At 50.2% G+C, this 17,289-nt stretch overlaps 1 protein-coding gene across 1 annotated transcript in view; it reads left to right on the forward strand.

Moving 5' to 3' along the window:
* The window catches only part of LOC141073145 (integrin alpha-X-like), a 93,798-nt gene that overhangs the window by 18,008 nt on the left and 58,501 nt on the right, over window positions 1–17,289 (forward strand). The window contains exons 2-6 of the mRNA XM_073560512.1: window positions 2,423–2,525; window positions 7,295–7,398; window positions 13,676–13,746; window positions 13,980–14,094; window positions 14,199–14,320. Coding sequence (XP_073416613.1) covers window positions 2,423–2,525; window positions 7,295–7,398; window positions 13,676–13,746; window positions 13,980–14,094; window positions 14,199–14,320 — 515 coding nt within the window. The remainder of the gene's footprint in view (window positions 1–2,422; window positions 2,526–7,294; window positions 7,399–13,675; window positions 13,747–13,979; window positions 14,095–14,198; window positions 14,321–17,289) is intronic.

The raw sequence follows: 17,289 nt of genomic DNA on the forward strand, positions 1-17,289 counted from the left end.
GCTCTTGTCCTTTCCCTCTTCACAGATCAGCTCTGCCTATCGAGCTCCTCACCGATCAGCTCCCTGTCTTGATCTGACAGGATCTTCCAGAAAGATCTTTTTACCTCACATGTAACTGTCATTATCATTTCTCTTCACAGCTCACAGCTGCTTCGTTTCCATGACAACCACCTCAGCTGATTTCTAGCTGACTCACCAACCCCCTCTGCTGGCCAGAATTTATAAGGCATCTCCCTTTTCTGACCTGCAGCAGGAAATTGTGATTAAATCTATGCTGCCTGGCATGGGGGTCCCTTTCTGCCTCCAAGCATGACCTTACCCATTAGAGGGAGGTAATGTCACCGTGACAACTGGACTCTGGGGTGTCACACCAGTCCTGATCTCCTGCCCAGTCCATCCTACTGCCAGTCTTCTCATGTTCAGTCCATGCTACTTCCATTCCTCTCCTGCCATGCATAGTCTATCCTACTTCCAGTCCTCTCCTGCCCAGTCCATATTACATCCTATGACCAGAATCAGTTATGTACATAGAGCGACTCCTCTCTACAGTGAAGAGTAAATGGGTAACAATGTTCTGAACTTTTGACTTTCAGGCTCCATATCTCTTTTTTCACTTCTGCTTCGAACATGAGACCGCCATAATTTTATTGACAATCTTCTTGGCCATTTCAAACATAAATGTGACTTGCAGCTATTTAGCATATAATTAGTTATGCAGATTCTTGTCATGTCACTGCGTTGTTACTGTTTTTCTCGTGGTGGTAAAATATTTTTCCTCCTAAATACAACAAATTACAACCTGTCCTCACATTCCCTAATAGCTCAGTGTGTTATTAGAATGATTTCTAAGTGAAAAGTCATTGGTTCGAATAGAGGAGCCGCCATGAAGATTTCCCAAGAAAAGAGAAACCGCATCATCTGCCTCATTGATAGCGGTCTCTTGGCCAAACAAATTGCCAAACTGTGTCATGTGAGCGTCATGAGAGTTGGAAAAATGCGAAATGAAGTTTGTCCATCCATTCAGAATCCAAAAGGTGGACGTCCAGGCAAAATATCGGGGTCACAAGTTGACTCATCCCAAGGTCTATGAGTTCTGGCGTGACAAACATGGCAGTGTAGGAGGCTCGTATGCTTCATAATAGTGAGATCACTGACGTCCATGCAAGTACACTGCGACACACGTTACACAAGACTGGTATTATGGCCCAAAAAAATGTGACGAAGCCTGGACTTCAATATCTGCAAAACACAAGCCGCGGAGACACCATCACATGTTTCTCAACGCAAGCAATGACTAGCCAGGTCTTTCCCCAGGAAGGAACAACCACGGGAAGGGCAGTCTCCAATGAAGGAAACCACCTATGCCAAAACATGGTATCCATCCACATCCAAAGAGGCTAACAGATTGAGAGATTGAAGGAACTGCAAGGTTCAGTGGAGGAAGCCTGATGATATGGGGTTGTCTCACAGCTAAAGATGTTGGATACTTGACCAGGATCGATGGTGGTCTCAATGCTGAGTAATATGGAAGTATCCTACAAGATGAGTTACTCTGTACACTCTAGTACTATGGGTGTGAAAAGGACGACATAGTGTTCCATCAGGACAATGGCCCTAAGCATATGGTGAGATTGGAGAAGAAATGGTTCAATGACCATGAAGTAGAGGTGCTGGATTGTCCCCACAGTCCCTAGACCTCAACCTAATCCAACACTTATGGGGAGAGGTGAAGAAAAAGCTGTATGCATACCCAAGTGAGGCGTCCAGGGTGCAACAACTTTGGGAACTTGTAGAAGAGACCTGAGTCACTTGTTAGAATTTGATCGAGAGCAGCCCAGAAGGATTCAAGCTGTGGTGAAAGTCAATGGTGGATTTACAAAATACTGACAAAATAATAAAAACTACAGTTTAGAGATTTAGGAGAAAACAGCAACAATGCAGCGACATGACGAGAATCTGAATAACTAATTATATGCTAAATAGCTGCAAGTGACATTTATGTGTGAGATAGAAAAGAGGATTGTCTATAAATGATGGTGGTCTCACGATCAAAGCAGAAGTGGATGGTGAGATATGGAGCCTGAGAGTCAGAAGGTCACAACATCGTTACCCTTTTGTTCGTCACTATATATTTCTCTTCAAGCGTCCTAAAATTCTTTTGGTTTCCTGCATGAGTTTTTTGGGGTTGGTTTGGACCACTGATGGTCGCCATTGCTCTTCCTGTAGTGCTTGCCTCCCAGCTTTTCATTTATGCGCTGTAGCATATAAATCTAAAGTGGTATGTGATGATCCTGAGAACCTCAATGGACAGAGGTATGAGAATATGAAGTCTTCACAAACACTGCCCCCAGCGTGGAGACCTCCTGGAAGAATTCTGATTGATGGAAGCGCGTGTGTGGCATTAACCTCATATTCCTTACAGCCCTGACCTCGACCAGCGCCTCAATTTTGGACACACAGCGGCCAATCATCTTCCAGGACCGTGATCACAGCTTTGGACATCAGGTTGTACAACTGGAAAAAAGGTGAGAGGATTATCTGCTGCATCCATGAAAATGTCCAAGGGGTGATGTGATCTCGGCCTCTTGGTACCACCTCCCCAATTTAGAATGTTTTCTGACTCCTTATCTTCACCATGTGTGGTCCTCCAGTCACATCCAGGGCGAACCCTGCTTGTTCAGTGTCAGGGCAGGGTGCACATTCTGACAAGTGCCATCTTTAGGGAACGCTCACATCTGCGAATAATCCTACTCCAGGGGACGAAACGCGCGTCGGGTGTTGTGGGTCCCTTGGGTGTGCCTCTCTGGTAACTATGCCGTTATTGTGTGTTTTTCAGCTATGTATACTGTGTTTAGTGGTACAGGTCACTGATTAGTACTAGCTTCGCCTGCTTTGTGCAGTCATGGACACAACTCTGTTATAGTTACTTATCACGTTATATGTATTGACATTACTCATTTCATTATTGATTGCTGTGTTTTTGCCTGCACACGACAGGTGTAGGATTACTTTTATCATGTTTAGCCTATTTCTGATGAGGTTGTTATACATGAATTATTGTCGTATACATTGCGTATAGGGGCCTCCTTGTGGGTCACCCACCTTTTTCTCTTTGTATTTGTGGTATCTACCTTGTTTTTATCAGTTTTAAGTTCATAATCATTTACAAACAACAATACTAATGTTTTACCTCAGGAAGAGTTCAGAGATCAATATTCTGTGGAATCCCCATGATTGTTAATCCCAGCTTTCCTGCGTCTTGGCTGCTTTCCACCAGTCTCTCACACGGCTTCTGGGTGACCTTATGCCGCTCCTGGTACACACATGTCAGCAGTTCTTCTTTGTGTGATGGCTTGTGACTCTCCATCTTCCTCTTGGTTACATTCCAGAGGTTTTCAATGGGGTTCAGGTCTGGACATTGGGCTGGCCATGGCAGTGATTTCATGTGGTGGTCTCTTAATTTTTGCCAGAGCTGTATAATCAGTGCAGGGCGTGTGTAGCTTACTGCACATGTATTTAGCTAATATTAAAATAAGTTAAAGAAAAATTGGCATGGGGTCCTCCTTAGTTTTCTTAATCAGCTGAGGAAAAGTTGACAGCTGGGGGGGCTAGGGGTAATGAACACGGAGCTTCCAATGGCTATTAATATCATCTCACAGCTGTATAATTAGCCTTTGCTGGTTTCATAAACAAGAGATGACCCCCCACCCCCCAAAAAAATGATGTGGGGTCCCCCTATTTTTAATAACCACCAAAGGCAAGGCAGACCGCTGCAGGCTGATATTAATAGCCTAGAAAGGGGTCATGGATATTGGCCCCCTCTTAGAGTAAGAACATCAGGCCTCAGCCTTCCCAGAAACAGTGCATCCATTAGATGCACCAATGCTGGCTCTTAGCCTCAGCTTTTCCCACTTGCCCTGGTGCGGTGGCAAGTAGGGTAATAAAATTGGGGTTGATGTCAGCTTTGTATTGTCAGCTGACATCAAGTCCAGGAGTTAGTAATGGAAAGGCGTATATAAGACACCCCCATTACTATGTCACGAGTGTGTCATGCCAACCAGGGAGATTTAGGGGTAAAAGATCACTGCATATTGTGAATCTCAGATCTTCCATTTAGCCTGTTTGTTTTGATCCCATATTAAATTAATCTGGTTTCCTTTGGTGCTGAAGAAGTTACGACCCTTTCTATGCTGGTCATAAACATGCAGCTCCATTTCAGCTGCTTCTGATCGGGTCGATAACTCTTTCTATAAACTCTGGCCAGACCCTCTCTGTACTGCCAGTGTAAGCTCTTCTTCCTTGCTCTTAGGAGATGCTGTGCTGATTAGGAGTTCGTTCTTGCTATTGCAGATTTGCCTTCCGGTGCTGTGTGCTAAAGCTACGTGGTTTGGAGATAAGTTAAAGGTGTCCTGTAGTACGTGAGTGTTTATCTCCCGGTCCCTGGTCCCATTTAGTTTATTCCTCCCAGTCCCGATCCTCCTCCCTATTGTTGGTTGGTGCTTTGGTATTATAGAGGGTTTCTGTTAGCCCTGTTTTGTCTTGTGTGTCATGTTCACATTACATTTCTGTCCCAGGCTCCATGAGCTGGGGAGGGGAGAGGCCAGGGATTAACAGGAGCATAGTGAGGTCAGAGACTTGAGCCTCTCTGCCATCAAGAGTACAATGGACAGGGATAGTTAGGGTCCCAGGTCCAGGGACAGTTTGCGGCCCCCCTCTCCTACCTTAGACCGTCATAGCGTGACAAAGTAACCCGGTGGTGAAAATTAAATAAAAACACACGCACAGGAAAATGTCCTTCAATTGAACAAAACACAAGGAAAAAAGTCCTTTATTTGAAATAAACACTCCCCAACCTCACTTATCTATTTATTAATGTAAGAATAAAAAAAACAATATTCCTCACCTGTCTACCGATAATCCATTTGTCCCGCAACAAGCCCAACTTGCTTGATGAGCGGTAGCATGCATGCCCGGCCTCCAGGAGACACAGAAGAATGCAGCTACACTGCAGAGCGCTAACGTCATTAAGGCGACTCATTGATGAGCTACGGTCACCTCTCTGACTTCACCGTTTGCTGCAGTGAGTGGGAAGAACCAAAGCTAAGAGCCAGAATTGGCCAATTTTATGGATGCGCCATTTCTGGGGCGGCTGAGAGCTCATGTTCTTAGTCTGGGAGGGGGCTAATATCCATGGGCCCTTACTAGGCTATTAATATCAGCCCGCAGAAGTCTGCCTAATCTTCGCAGGTTATTAAACATAGATTGACCCTACACCATTTTTTGGGGGGTCACACTTTGTTAAAGGGAATTTGTCACCTCTTTTTGCCACTATATGATGCGGCCACTGCCTTTCAGGGCTTATCTACAGCATTCTATAATGCCGCATATCTGTCCCCAGTCCGACCTGCAAGATAAGAAAAATAAGTTTTATTACACTCACTGGGGGCGATCCTGTGCGGTCCGGTTGGATGGGTGTCGCAGGTCCAGGTCTGGCGCTTTCCATCTTCATGCGATGTCGTCCTCCTGCTTGGTTCGTGTCACGCTCCTGCGCAGGCGTAATTCTCTGCCCTGTTGTGCACAGACCCGTTCACTTGAATGGGTCTACGTGTGTCAATGTCTTTTGTACGTGTGAAAACTGTCACCACACGAAGTGGAGTGTGAAAGAGGTGTAGTATGAGCGGGGTGTAGATTTATGCATTTAGTAACATAGTAACATAGTTATCAAGACCGAAAAAAGCCATTTGTCCATCCAGTTCAGCCTATGTTCCATCAGAATAAATCCCCAGATCTCCATCCTTCTAAAGAACCTAACAATCACTGTAAGATACAAAATTGTTACGCTCCAGGAAGACATCCAGGCCTCTCTTGACGACTGAGTTCGCCATCACCACCTCCTCAGGCAGGGAATTCCAGATTCTCACTGCCCTAACAGTAAAGAATCCTCTTCTATGTTGGTGGAGAAACCTTTTCTCCTCCAGATGCAGAGAATGCCCCCTTGTGACCGTCACCTTCCTTGGTATAAACAGATCTTCGGAGAGATATTTGTATTGTCCCCTTATATACTTATACATGGTTATTAGATCGCCCCTCAGTCGGCTTTTTTCTTGACTAAATAATCCTAATGTTAGGAATCTGGGTCCTTCTATGCCTATGCAGAGACCCAGATTCTCACATTCGTCTCCAGAGGCTGTCCTTTTTCCCCGCTTCTGAGCATGCTCACGGGCCGAGCTCTCATTGGAGTTCAGGAGTCAGGTGCTTAGGTCCTGCTCCTGATTTCATTGGTTCTGATCTGGGCTCTGGAGATTTCCGGAAGGTCCCGTACGCTATAAAAAGTGTTCCGCCATGCGCTAGTATTTTCTATACTTGCTGCTATGTGTTTGATGATGGATGCTTGGGCTAGTGACTGACTCATTAAATATCCCCCTCCTTGGTTATTACGAGTGTGTGAGTGATTGGGTCAGCCAGTAGCAGCGCTAGTGCCAGCGCACTCAAGCTCCATCTGTTGCAGCAGCCAGCGTCCTGCTTTGCGCCTGCGATATTGCGCTTGCAGTCCGTTTTGGCGTTCGCAGTTGCGACGCCGTGCACACATCCAGTTACGGTAAGTCCGTTCAGTTGTAGTGACCAAACTACTCCGGTCTCTGGCTACCGTACATGTGCCGCTGTGATCCTGTGCACTTAACAGGCTCAGCGTACCTTTTCTATTATTTTCCTGTGCAGCTCTGTGTACCTAAAACAGAGACTGCTTAGTTGCACTTGGGTGATTCAGAACCCTCTGCACACTACTGTTTAAGTGTTCTGCCTCTCTAGCAGCGGTTTCCACACCTGCCGCACGGTGGCCCCCTTAGCGGCGAACACGCTTTATTTATATTTTTTTAGTGTGTTCCGCTGTCCCTAACGCCTAATTTTGCTAATCTCTCTGGGTATTGTAGTTCCCCCATCCCCTTTATTAATTTTGTTGCCCTCCTTTGTACTCGCTCTAGTTCCATTATATCCTTCCTGAGCACCGGTGCCCAAAACTGTACACAGTCCTCAATGTGCGGTGTAACCAGGGATTTGTACAGAGGCAGTATAATGCTCTCAATAATAACAACCAACCATTTGTTGTCTGATAATGGCAGTGAATTTCGATCACTTTCTAGAAATGTTTCCTTTAACATCAGAAAGTCATAAAAGTTGCTTGAAGTCTGTGTTCTCACAATGCCGCATGAAATATGCCGAGGCGACAATGTTTCCAGTAGACATTCACTATTTGTGAGGTTGTTTTGTATCTGTAACATGCAATGTGTCATTCTAGGGTGATCGTCAGCGCCCCCAGCTATCCAGTGGCAACTAATAAAACCGGCCAGCTATATGACTGCAATCCAGCTACCAGCCGCTGTTCTCCGATCCCCATCACTGGTAAGAGTAATGCCGGGCAGCTCGCCGTCCGACAATGGTGTAACTACAGGGGGCACAATGGTGACCACATAGTCCGGTCAGATCTGCCATCTGCATGTGTGTCCTGACTACTCCTCCCATGCCTTCTCCTCTCTGGTGCCAACGTGCTGGAGGTAAGGAGACAGGGAAGGGGGAGTCAGAAAATGCTCCACCTTGGTCAGTGTGCAGCACCACACCCTACTAATGCCTCCAGCTTATTGCAGGTGCTGCAAGTTATTGTTTACTAGCCCTGGTTCACACCTTCACTCCAGCTGACATCTGCCTGCGATATTCCCGTTTTGGCCTTGACCCATTCCCCAACTAACCTTCTGCCTTCTCATTTTGTTCCCAATTTGCTCTCCTGGTTTTGGCCTCGGCCTTTTTACGAAAGATTCTCATGTTTTATGCGTTTGTACTGTGGTACTAGCAGGAACGCGGGATGCAGTGACGAGACGCGAGACGGTTTTGTGTTTTCGGTAATAACTTTTATAGGTTTATAGGTAACTATCCGCAGGGATAGTCTAAGCAACCGAACAAATAACAGGGATTGTCCATGCAGGGACTCAATACACGCAAACATGGAAATATAAGAACACGACTACGTCTGGCAAAAGCCGGTCACTATAGGGCCGCGGTATGGCCGACTACGGGTCCTTAGCTATATAGTGTCACTTAACCGTCCCGACGTTCCTCGGCGTCCCGGACGATGGTTCTTCAGTGTAGCAACCGCTGGGCCCAGCCGCTGAAGATCTGTCATAGTCCTCGAGCATTCCGACGCTCCGGTGAAGCAGGGGCACATCAGACCCCGGAGGAGTTCTCGGACAGATGGGCCGCAGCCCCCGGATAGGGGCAAGCAGCGGCCATGCGGGGTGGCAGTTGACAGGCCACCTGCGCAGCCAGCGACTGCAACGGAGGACCCGCGGCGAGCAATGGCCCGGCCCTTGCCGCGGACTGGAGTAGGACAGTGGTGGCCACAGACGGCGCTGAACTAGCCACGGCCACGGGTGGAAGCGGCGCGGCTGCGGGCGGCGGGAGACAGGCTGCAGCCGCGGGCTGGAGTGAGGCGGCAACGGCCGCTGGGACCCACGGGCAGGCCGCAGCCACGGGCAGGAGCGAGGCAGCAACAGCCGCGAGTGACCGCAGGCAAGCCGCCGCCTCGGGACTGGGTGAGGCGGCGGCCGCTGGTGACCGCGGGCAGGCCGCAGTCGCGGGATGGAGTGAGGCGGCAGCGGCCGCTGGTCTACGTGGAGCAGCGGTTCTCGGCGGTCGTCTCGACGCCGTCCCAGTGATGTCCAGGGTGAGTGTCTCTCCTGCCTCTGTCTCCTTTCTGGCTCCGGTAAGTAGCTTTGGCTCTCAGTCACTCCCACGGTCTCCTGCTCCTTCTGTCCCGTTCTGCTGAATCACTGTGACTCTCATTCCCCGCCCTTTTATACCGGCTTTAGTAGACTCGAGTTAGTCTTTTGAGACGACAGTTCTTGTCGCCATACGAACTGGTCCTGTTCGTAGCGTTCAGGGTGTTTGCCAGCTGTGGACCGCTTGGAGCGTCTAAGTTCGTGTGTGGTGGAGTTTTCTGGAGTGGTGGATGGTGGTAGGTTGGTCGATTCTGATGGGGTGGCTGGGTCCACTGCGATGTCACTACTTGGATGGCCCGCGGATGCGGCTGGGGAGTCCTCCTAATCATCTAGGTCCCAGACCGTTGACGGGGGGTCGGGGACCTGAGGGATCGACTTGGATCGCAGGGGATCAGTGGACGCACAAGGATGTAGCATGTTACGGTGCACAACACGAGTGACAGGCTCGCCGTTTTCTTCAGATTGTATTTCGTACACAGGCCCATTGGGGCTTATTCGTCGCAACACTCGATACGGGTTTGCAAAATTCTTCACGAACCGACGGTAGTAGCCGGCCAACCCCAGGAAGACTCGCACGTCTATCACCATCTCGGGGGTAGGCCACCCCTGGATGACAGCAACCTTTTCCAGGGATGGTCTAACACCCTCTGCCGAGATGACATGCCCCAGATATTCGATCTGGGTGCGAAACAGGTGGCATTTCTGGGGCTTTACCTTCAACCCGTACTTCTGCAGCCGACCTCGCACCTGCCCCAACCGCCGCAGGTGGTCCTCGAACGTGGCGGAATAGATGATGACATCATCCAGGTATATCAGCGTGGCTTCGAAGTTGAGATCTCCTAGACACCGCTCCATCAACCGTTGGAAGGTTCCTGGGGCGTTGGCCAGCCCAAACGGCATACGATTGAATTCAAACAGCCCCATGGGAAGAATAAATGCCGTCTTGGCTCTGTCTTCTTCCGACATCGGCACCTGCCAGTACCCACTGGCCAGGTCTAGAGTTGAGAAGTATGTTGCATTTCCCAAGGCGGACAGAGACTCTTCTATGCGGGGCAGTGGATATGAATCCTTGATGGTGCAGGCATTCAACTTCTGATAGTCCACACAAAAACGCAGGGTGCCATCTTTTTTGCATACCAACACAATGGGGGCCGCCCAGGGGCTCTGACTTTCTCGTATGACCCCCTTCTGGAGCATTTGGGCTAGTAGGGTTTTCACCTCCTGGTATACCTGTGGAGGGATTTGCCGATATCGTTCCCGGATGGGGGCCACTCCTGCCGTGGGGATTCCATGCGTGATGGCCGTGGTGCATCCAAAGTCATCCTCGTGGCTGGCGAAGACACTGTAATACTGTCCGAGAAGCGTCTCTACCTGGCGAAGTTCGGCTGGCGTTAGGCCGGAGAGTTCGGCCCGCATTCTCTCCAGGATGGTTCGACCTTTCTCCTGGGTCGAGGATTCGGCAGTCTGTAGGGTCCGTAAAGTTACTGCCCAAGGATCCTCGGGCTGCACCTTCAACTGGACCGCAGGGGCTGGCAGCACCTCCTCCAAAGGTCTTACTAGTTTGGCCATTTCGGCTCGGGGCTTCAAGACGATATCTTGGTCTTCCAGGTTGATGCAGGGCACCATGGCCAGGGAGCGAGCTACCAGGATGCCAGGGTGCAGGCGCTCCGAGTAGCATGGCTCCACCTGCATCTCCACGCCCTCCAATGGCATTTGGGCGCGGATCGGCAGGGCCACCACCGTCTGCCCTGGGGGAAGCACGAGCAGGGGAGCCGCCGGCGCGATGACTTTGCCCAGCGCCTCGCCCTCCTGGCAATCCTGGAGCACTCGCGCCTCCCACACCAACTGCTGGAAGACCCGCCCTTGGGCCGTGCGGGAACCCCACTGGCTCAGGGTCTCCTGCATGGGGTTGTTGAGGAGTATATTGCCGAACTCCTGTAGTATGTTCATGCCCAAGCTAACTGGATGGCGGTTGTTAGGTTCTCCTTGGGTCAGGACCACTCCCCGGCAGCTGAGGGGTTTTCCACACAGCGTCATTTGGAGCCATACCACTCCGGCGATGGGAACCGGCAGTTGGTTTGCGGCTACCAGCTTTATCATGGACCCCCACTGGGGCCTTGCTGCCTCTGGGAAATGATGCCGGAAGTAGGTTGCAGGTATGGTCGTTACTTGCGACCCCGTGTCCACTAGGCACCATACAGCGCGGCCCTCGACTTCAGCCCATACTACTGGGCACTTGGCGACCAGATCTTCGGGACTTCCACCACCCCTTGTTGTGGCCTCCGGCTCCGAGCGGCGTCCCCCCTGCCCAAAGCCCTCTAGTTTAATGTCTGTCAGGGTGGGTATCTCCCACGCCGCGGACACTCTCGGGCAAAGTGGCCCGGTTCTCCGCACTCATAACACCGGGGCTGCGAGGCCTGGCCACCCCGGGCATTGAAGCCAGGCCGCCCAGGCGTGGGCTCAGTTGTCTTATTTACTTCAGCCAGCTCGCCTTGGATACTCTCCAGCTCCTGTCTCACTTCCTCAATCCACTGGGGCTCTGACAGTGTTCACGGAGGCCTCCATGCCCTGGGCCTTCCCCATGGGAACCGTCATCCCCTGCTCCTGCTCTCGCACCCAGGCCTGACTCCCCACCTCAGAGAAAGCTATACGTTGGTTCACTCGGATCTGCTCCCACAATGCCTGTTTTATTAACGGGTCCCGGAGTCCAGTCACTAACAGGTCACGTAGGGTAATGTCGATAGGTCCTACCCCTACTCCGTCCTTCCGCCTGATGGCTGTTTATAACTCCTGGAGGACATTCATATACTGGTTGATGGTCTCCCCCTCTCCCTGCATTCGACTGAACAACCGGGTCCTCAACTCTCCCACGTTTGTTGGATCCCCATGGGTTTCTTCCAGAATCCGCAAGACCCTAGCAAAGGTGTTGCGGTGTCCCGGGGGTCTCAACATTACTGAATTCCGGGCTTCCCCATCTAACGCCATGAGGGCTACCTCAGCTTCTAAATCAGGGGTCATTGGATGCATGCGGAAGAGCCCCCGCATGCACTCTGTCCAGCTCCACAACAGGGTATTGGAACCAGAAAACCGTGGCAGGTTGCTTAGCATAGCCCCCAAAGAAATGCTGGACCGGGGGCCCCCATTACCTGCGGCACCTGCGGCCCCACTTTGGTCGGGAGTACCGCTGTCTGCGCTCGGAGACTGCATCCTGCTGACTACGCCAAATGTGGTACTAGCAGGTACGCGGGATGCAGTGACGAGACGCGAGACAGTTTTGTGTTTGGTAATAACTTTTGTAGGTTTATAGGTAACTATCCGCAGGGGTAGTCTAAGCAACCGAACAAATAACAGGGATTGTCAATACATGCAAACACGGAAATATAAGAACACGACTACGTCCGGCAAAAGCCGGTCACTATAGGGCTGCGGTATGGCCTTCTACGGGTCCTTAGCTATATAGTGTCACTTAACTGTCCTGACGTTCCTCGGCGTCCTGGACGATGGTTCTTCGGCGTAGCAGCCGCTGGGCCCAGCCGCTGAAGGTCTATCGTAGTCTTCGAGCGTTCCAACGCGCCAGTGAAGCAGGGGCACAACAGGCCCCGGAGGAGTTCTTGGACAGTTGGGCCGCAGCGGAGATGCGGGGTGGCAGTTGACAGGCCACCTGCGCAGCCAGCGGCTGCAACGGGGGTTTCGTGGTGAGCAACGGCCCGGCCCTTGCCGCGGACTGGAGCGGGACAGTGGTGGCCGCCGACGGCGCTGAACTAGCCACTGCCACGGGTGGAAGCGGGGCGGCTGCGGGTGGTGGGAGACAGGCCACAGCCAAGGGCTGGAGTGAGGCGGCAATGGCCGCTGGGACCTGCGGGCAGGCCGCAGCCACGGGCAGGAGCAAAGCGGCAACGGCCGCGAGTGACCGCGGGCAGGCCGCAGCCACGGGACGGGGTGAGGCGGCGGCCACTGGTGACCACGGGCTGGAGGCCGCGGGATGGAGTGAGGCAGCAGAGGCCGCTGGTCGACGCGGAGCAGCGGTTCTCGGACAGTCGTCTCGACACCGTCCCACTGATGTCCAGGGTGAGTGTCTCTCCTGCCTCTGTCCTCCTTTCTGGCTCCGGTAAGTAGCTTTGGCTCTCAGTCGCTCCCACGGTCTCCTGCTCCTTCTGTCCCGTTCTGCTAACTCACTGTGACTCTCATTCCTTACCCCTTTTATACTGGCTCCTCCCCCAGCCCATCTGTCAGTCTCACCGGCCCGTCCCTGAACTCTGTCCCCCGGAAACAGTTTCCCCCGGAACCTAGGTGACGGTCCCCTTGGTTCCGACCCAGACACTCGGCGGGGACCCTCTCTCCCACAGTACCATCACTGCCCTCCTGGTTGTGACTGGGCTCCTGAACACTCCTGTCAGCTTGACCAACAAGAAGCAGCCATCTCCATGGCCCCAACCCAAGGGTCCATGAGGAAATTAAGAAGGGTGAAGGGTGAAGGCCAAGGCAATCACTGTGATCTGGTGAACAGAGTGGCTTGCACAGTTGATCACTGACAGAGCCCAATCATCGGTTCATTCAGTATCCTTCATATTTGGTGATTACTCTATGGATCGGATGTTGACATATTTTCTAGATTCTTTTTTTTTCCACTGTGGTGTCAGGTAGGGTGATCTCATGCACGGACGCTTCAGCTCGTGTCCTCTATGTTTGGTGGTGACTCTATAAATCGGATGAATAAATATTTTGTAGATTCTTTTCACTGTGGTATCGGGTAGGGTGGTCTCATACATCTTCACTCTGGCCCATATCTTCCATATTTGATTCTATTGATCAGATGATAACAATTTTTTTTTACCCCTGTGTTGTCGGGTAGGGTAGTCTCAAACATGATCTCTTCTCTCATGGTCCTTCATGTGTTTGGTTTGCAGGGTCTGAGGATGACATTAATATTTCACTTGGACTTTCATTGGCAACGCGGGAGAATCCTGGTCAGTTACTGGTACGTCTAATGTGTCCTCTGTGTCATCTTCTTCTTGGATCTTCGCCTACACCACAGTCCACTCAGCTAACCAAGACACTGGTCCTTGTAGAAGATCCCCCTCCAGCAGCGACCTCAGCACAATGTGACCATGGTTGGGAGGATTGTGGCCAATTTATATAAAAAAAACATGAAATGTGTTGTCAAAATTCTAAAAACCTGCAGACCCCTAATATTACTCCTATGTCTGACAGGCGTGCGGCCCGACCCTACAAAGATCCTGCGGACAGAATATCTATGTCAATGGGCACTGCTACCAGTTAGATCAAAGTCTAAGAGTACAGGGCAACCTGTCAGCACCTCCACCAGGTAACTCCTACACCGTCCAGCACGGGGCCCAATTGATGCAAAGTGGCGGACATCGGACCACGTTTCCCGAGATCAGCCTCATTCACACCTGATTGTTTCCTCAGAGTGCGGACTGGACGTGGTTTTCGTCATTGATGGTTCCGGTAGTGTGGAAATTCGCAACTTCAGAACTATGTTGACTTTTGTGAGGGGCATTATCTCATCACTGAGCGCTACAGATACACAGGTAATAAACTGCTCCCCAAGGCGGGATGGGGACCAACAAGGGGCAACCAAGGATCACCTCCTGACCGAGTGGGCAGTATGGTCAGAGGGACCCCTTCCACATCATTAACTAGCCCCTGAGTAACAACAGTTATATGAGGACACTTATGTGTATGTACACTATATGTATGTGCCACCCACATCCACCTCCAGGGGCTTCTCTGTGCCCATCTACATCCATAGACATTAATATGGAGAAAGTATGTGCCCCCACATCCATCTCCGGGGGCTTCTCTGTGCCCATCTACATCCATAGACATTAATATGGAGGAAAGTACTGTATGTGCCCCCCACATCCACCTCCAGGGGCTTCTCTGTTCTCATCTACATCCATAGACATTAATATGGAGAAAGTATGCGCCCCCCACATCCACCTCCGGGGGCTTCACTGTCCTCATCTACATCCATAGACATTAATATGGAGAAAGTATGTGCCCCCACATCCATCTCCAGGGGCTTCTCTATTCTCATCTACATCCATAAACATTAATATGGAGAAAGTATGTGCCCCCCACATCCACCTCCGGGGGCTTCACTGTCCTCATCTACATCCATAGACATTAATATGGAGAAAGTATGTGCCCCCCACATCCTCCTCCAGGGGCTTCACTGTCCTCATCTACATCCATAGACATTAATATGGAGAAAGTATGTTCCCCTCACATCCACCTCCGGGGGCTTCACTGTCCTCATCTACATCCATAGACATTAATATGGAGAAAGTATGTGCCCCACATCCATCTCCAGGGGCTTCTCTGTGCCCATCTATATCCATAGACATTAATATGGAGGAAAGTACTGTATGTGCCCCCCACATCCACCTCCGGGGGCTTCTCTGTTCTCATCTACATCCATAGACATTAATATAGACATTAAACACGGACTCTTATCAATAGTAGGCTCATTACTGCCAGCCAGAGCGCTGTGGTTACCACACTGTCAGATGACAGTGTGAGATCGCAGCTGTGATTATATTAAAAAGTTTACCTGTGGCCACAGGCATCAGTACTACTCCCATCAGCCTACGCCTGCTGCCACTAATAACAGCAAGAGCAGGTGCCACTGATGGGAGTAGTTATTAGCCAGTGCCTGTGCTATAAATAATTTTAAAAAAATGAAGTGGAGTTTCTTCGATTCTTGATAAACAGGCAAAACTGACAGCTGTGGTCTGCAACCCTCAGCTGTCAGCTTTATCTTGGCTGGTTATCAAGAATATAGGGGTCCCCCCCGCTGTATTTTTTAGTTATTGAAATAATTAATTTTAAAAAACGGCATGGGGTCCACCAATTTTTGACAACCAGCCAAGCTAAAGCAGACAGTTGGGGGACTGGTATTCTCAAGCTGGTAAGGGGACATTATATTGGCCCTCCCCGGCCTAAAAATAGCAGCTTACAGTCAACCAGAAAAGGCACATCTATTAGATGCACCAATTCTGGCAATTTGCCTGGCTCTTCCCACATGCCCTGGTGTGGTGGCAAGTGGGGTTCATATTTATGGGGTTGATGATAGCTATTTTATAGTGGCTGACATAAATCCCACAGGTTAGTAATGGGGAGGCGTCTATAAGATGCCCCCATTACTAACCTCATAGATTGTAAAAAAGACACAGCCAGAATAAAATCCTTTATTTGAAATAAAAACTCCAGTAAACTTTCTCATGGGAGTGCAGAGCTAGGCACAGCAGGAGCGATTACGCTCCTGTCAGTTTGTTCCGGTTGGCAGGGATAGTGGTTGAATCCCACGCCGTAATCCATCTCTGCGATATCTGGTTTACAACAAGGACTGTGCTATGATGCGACCGTCCAGGCTGAAAACCGGGACACAGTGAGGTGCTGCGGACGCAGCTTTAGTGACAAGCGGTGACGTCATAGAGGTTTCCACCATGCCCTGAAGGTGCGTTCCCACCGCCACTCAGTAAAGATGAAGAAATAGCCAGTGTCTGGTAACTAACGAATAAAAAGTGGAGTGGTCATGGAAAAGAGAGCAGTATGAAAGCATATACAAGTCCATCTAATGGGAATTAGTGACAATAGTGCTGGTTGTACAAATTGGTGGGGGGACCCAAATCTTTTTTTTTATTTATTTATTTAAATAATTTTAAAAAATGGCATGGAGATCCCTTTATTCTTGATAACCAGCCATTCTAAAACCGACAGTTCAGGTTTGCAGCCTGCAGCTGTCAGTCTTGCCTGCGCTGTTTATCAAAAATAAGAGACCCCACAGCATTCTTTTATTTTTAGCACAGGTGCCGGATGATGAATTCTTACCGGTCACACCCGCTGGCTCACGCTGGCCCTCTGCTCCATAGTAATGATCTTACTGCCTATCAGAGCCGACGGTGTTTCTGGCACTGTCATGCAGATGACGTTGAGGGAAACACCTCATGTTCAGACTGCCGAACCCAAACCGTAACACGGACGTCCTGGAGAAGTCCGCATTCAGGGTCCATCCCCAGACACTACGCGTTCAGTACAGACCCAGGACATTACTGTTCAGGTTCGCCCATCGCTAGTAGTGAATTATGGATGAGGACCTGGTGGATTGTGAGCAGCGTCGGACTGGAACACCTTGGGCCCACCAGAGAAAATCATTCTTGGGGCCCACTATGTAGCTGCATAGAGTTAAATACCAGACCACCAATTATGTGGTAAAACACGCTAATATCCGGGTATAATATAAGGTTGTACATGTCTTAATTATGTAGCAGGAGTTGGGGTAACCCCCTCATAGAATATAAAGCAGCCCCCTCACATAGTATAATACAGCCATCTCATAGAATATAATACTGCCCCCCTCATAGGGTATAATACTGCCCCCCTCATAAGGTATAATGCACCCCCTCATAGGGTATAATACTGCCCCCTTCATAGGGTATAATACTGCCCCCCTCATAAGGTATAACACTGCCCCCCTCATAGGGAATAATGCACC

The sequence above is a fragment of the Dendrobates tinctorius genome, unplaced genomic scaffold, assembly GCF_039654945.1.
Source record: "Dendrobates tinctorius isolate UK_male_01 unplaced genomic scaffold, ASM3965494v1 ptg000297l, whole genome shotgun sequence".
Classification (NCBI taxonomy): Eukaryota; Metazoa; Chordata; class Amphibia; order Anura; family Dendrobatidae; genus Dendrobates; species Dendrobates tinctorius.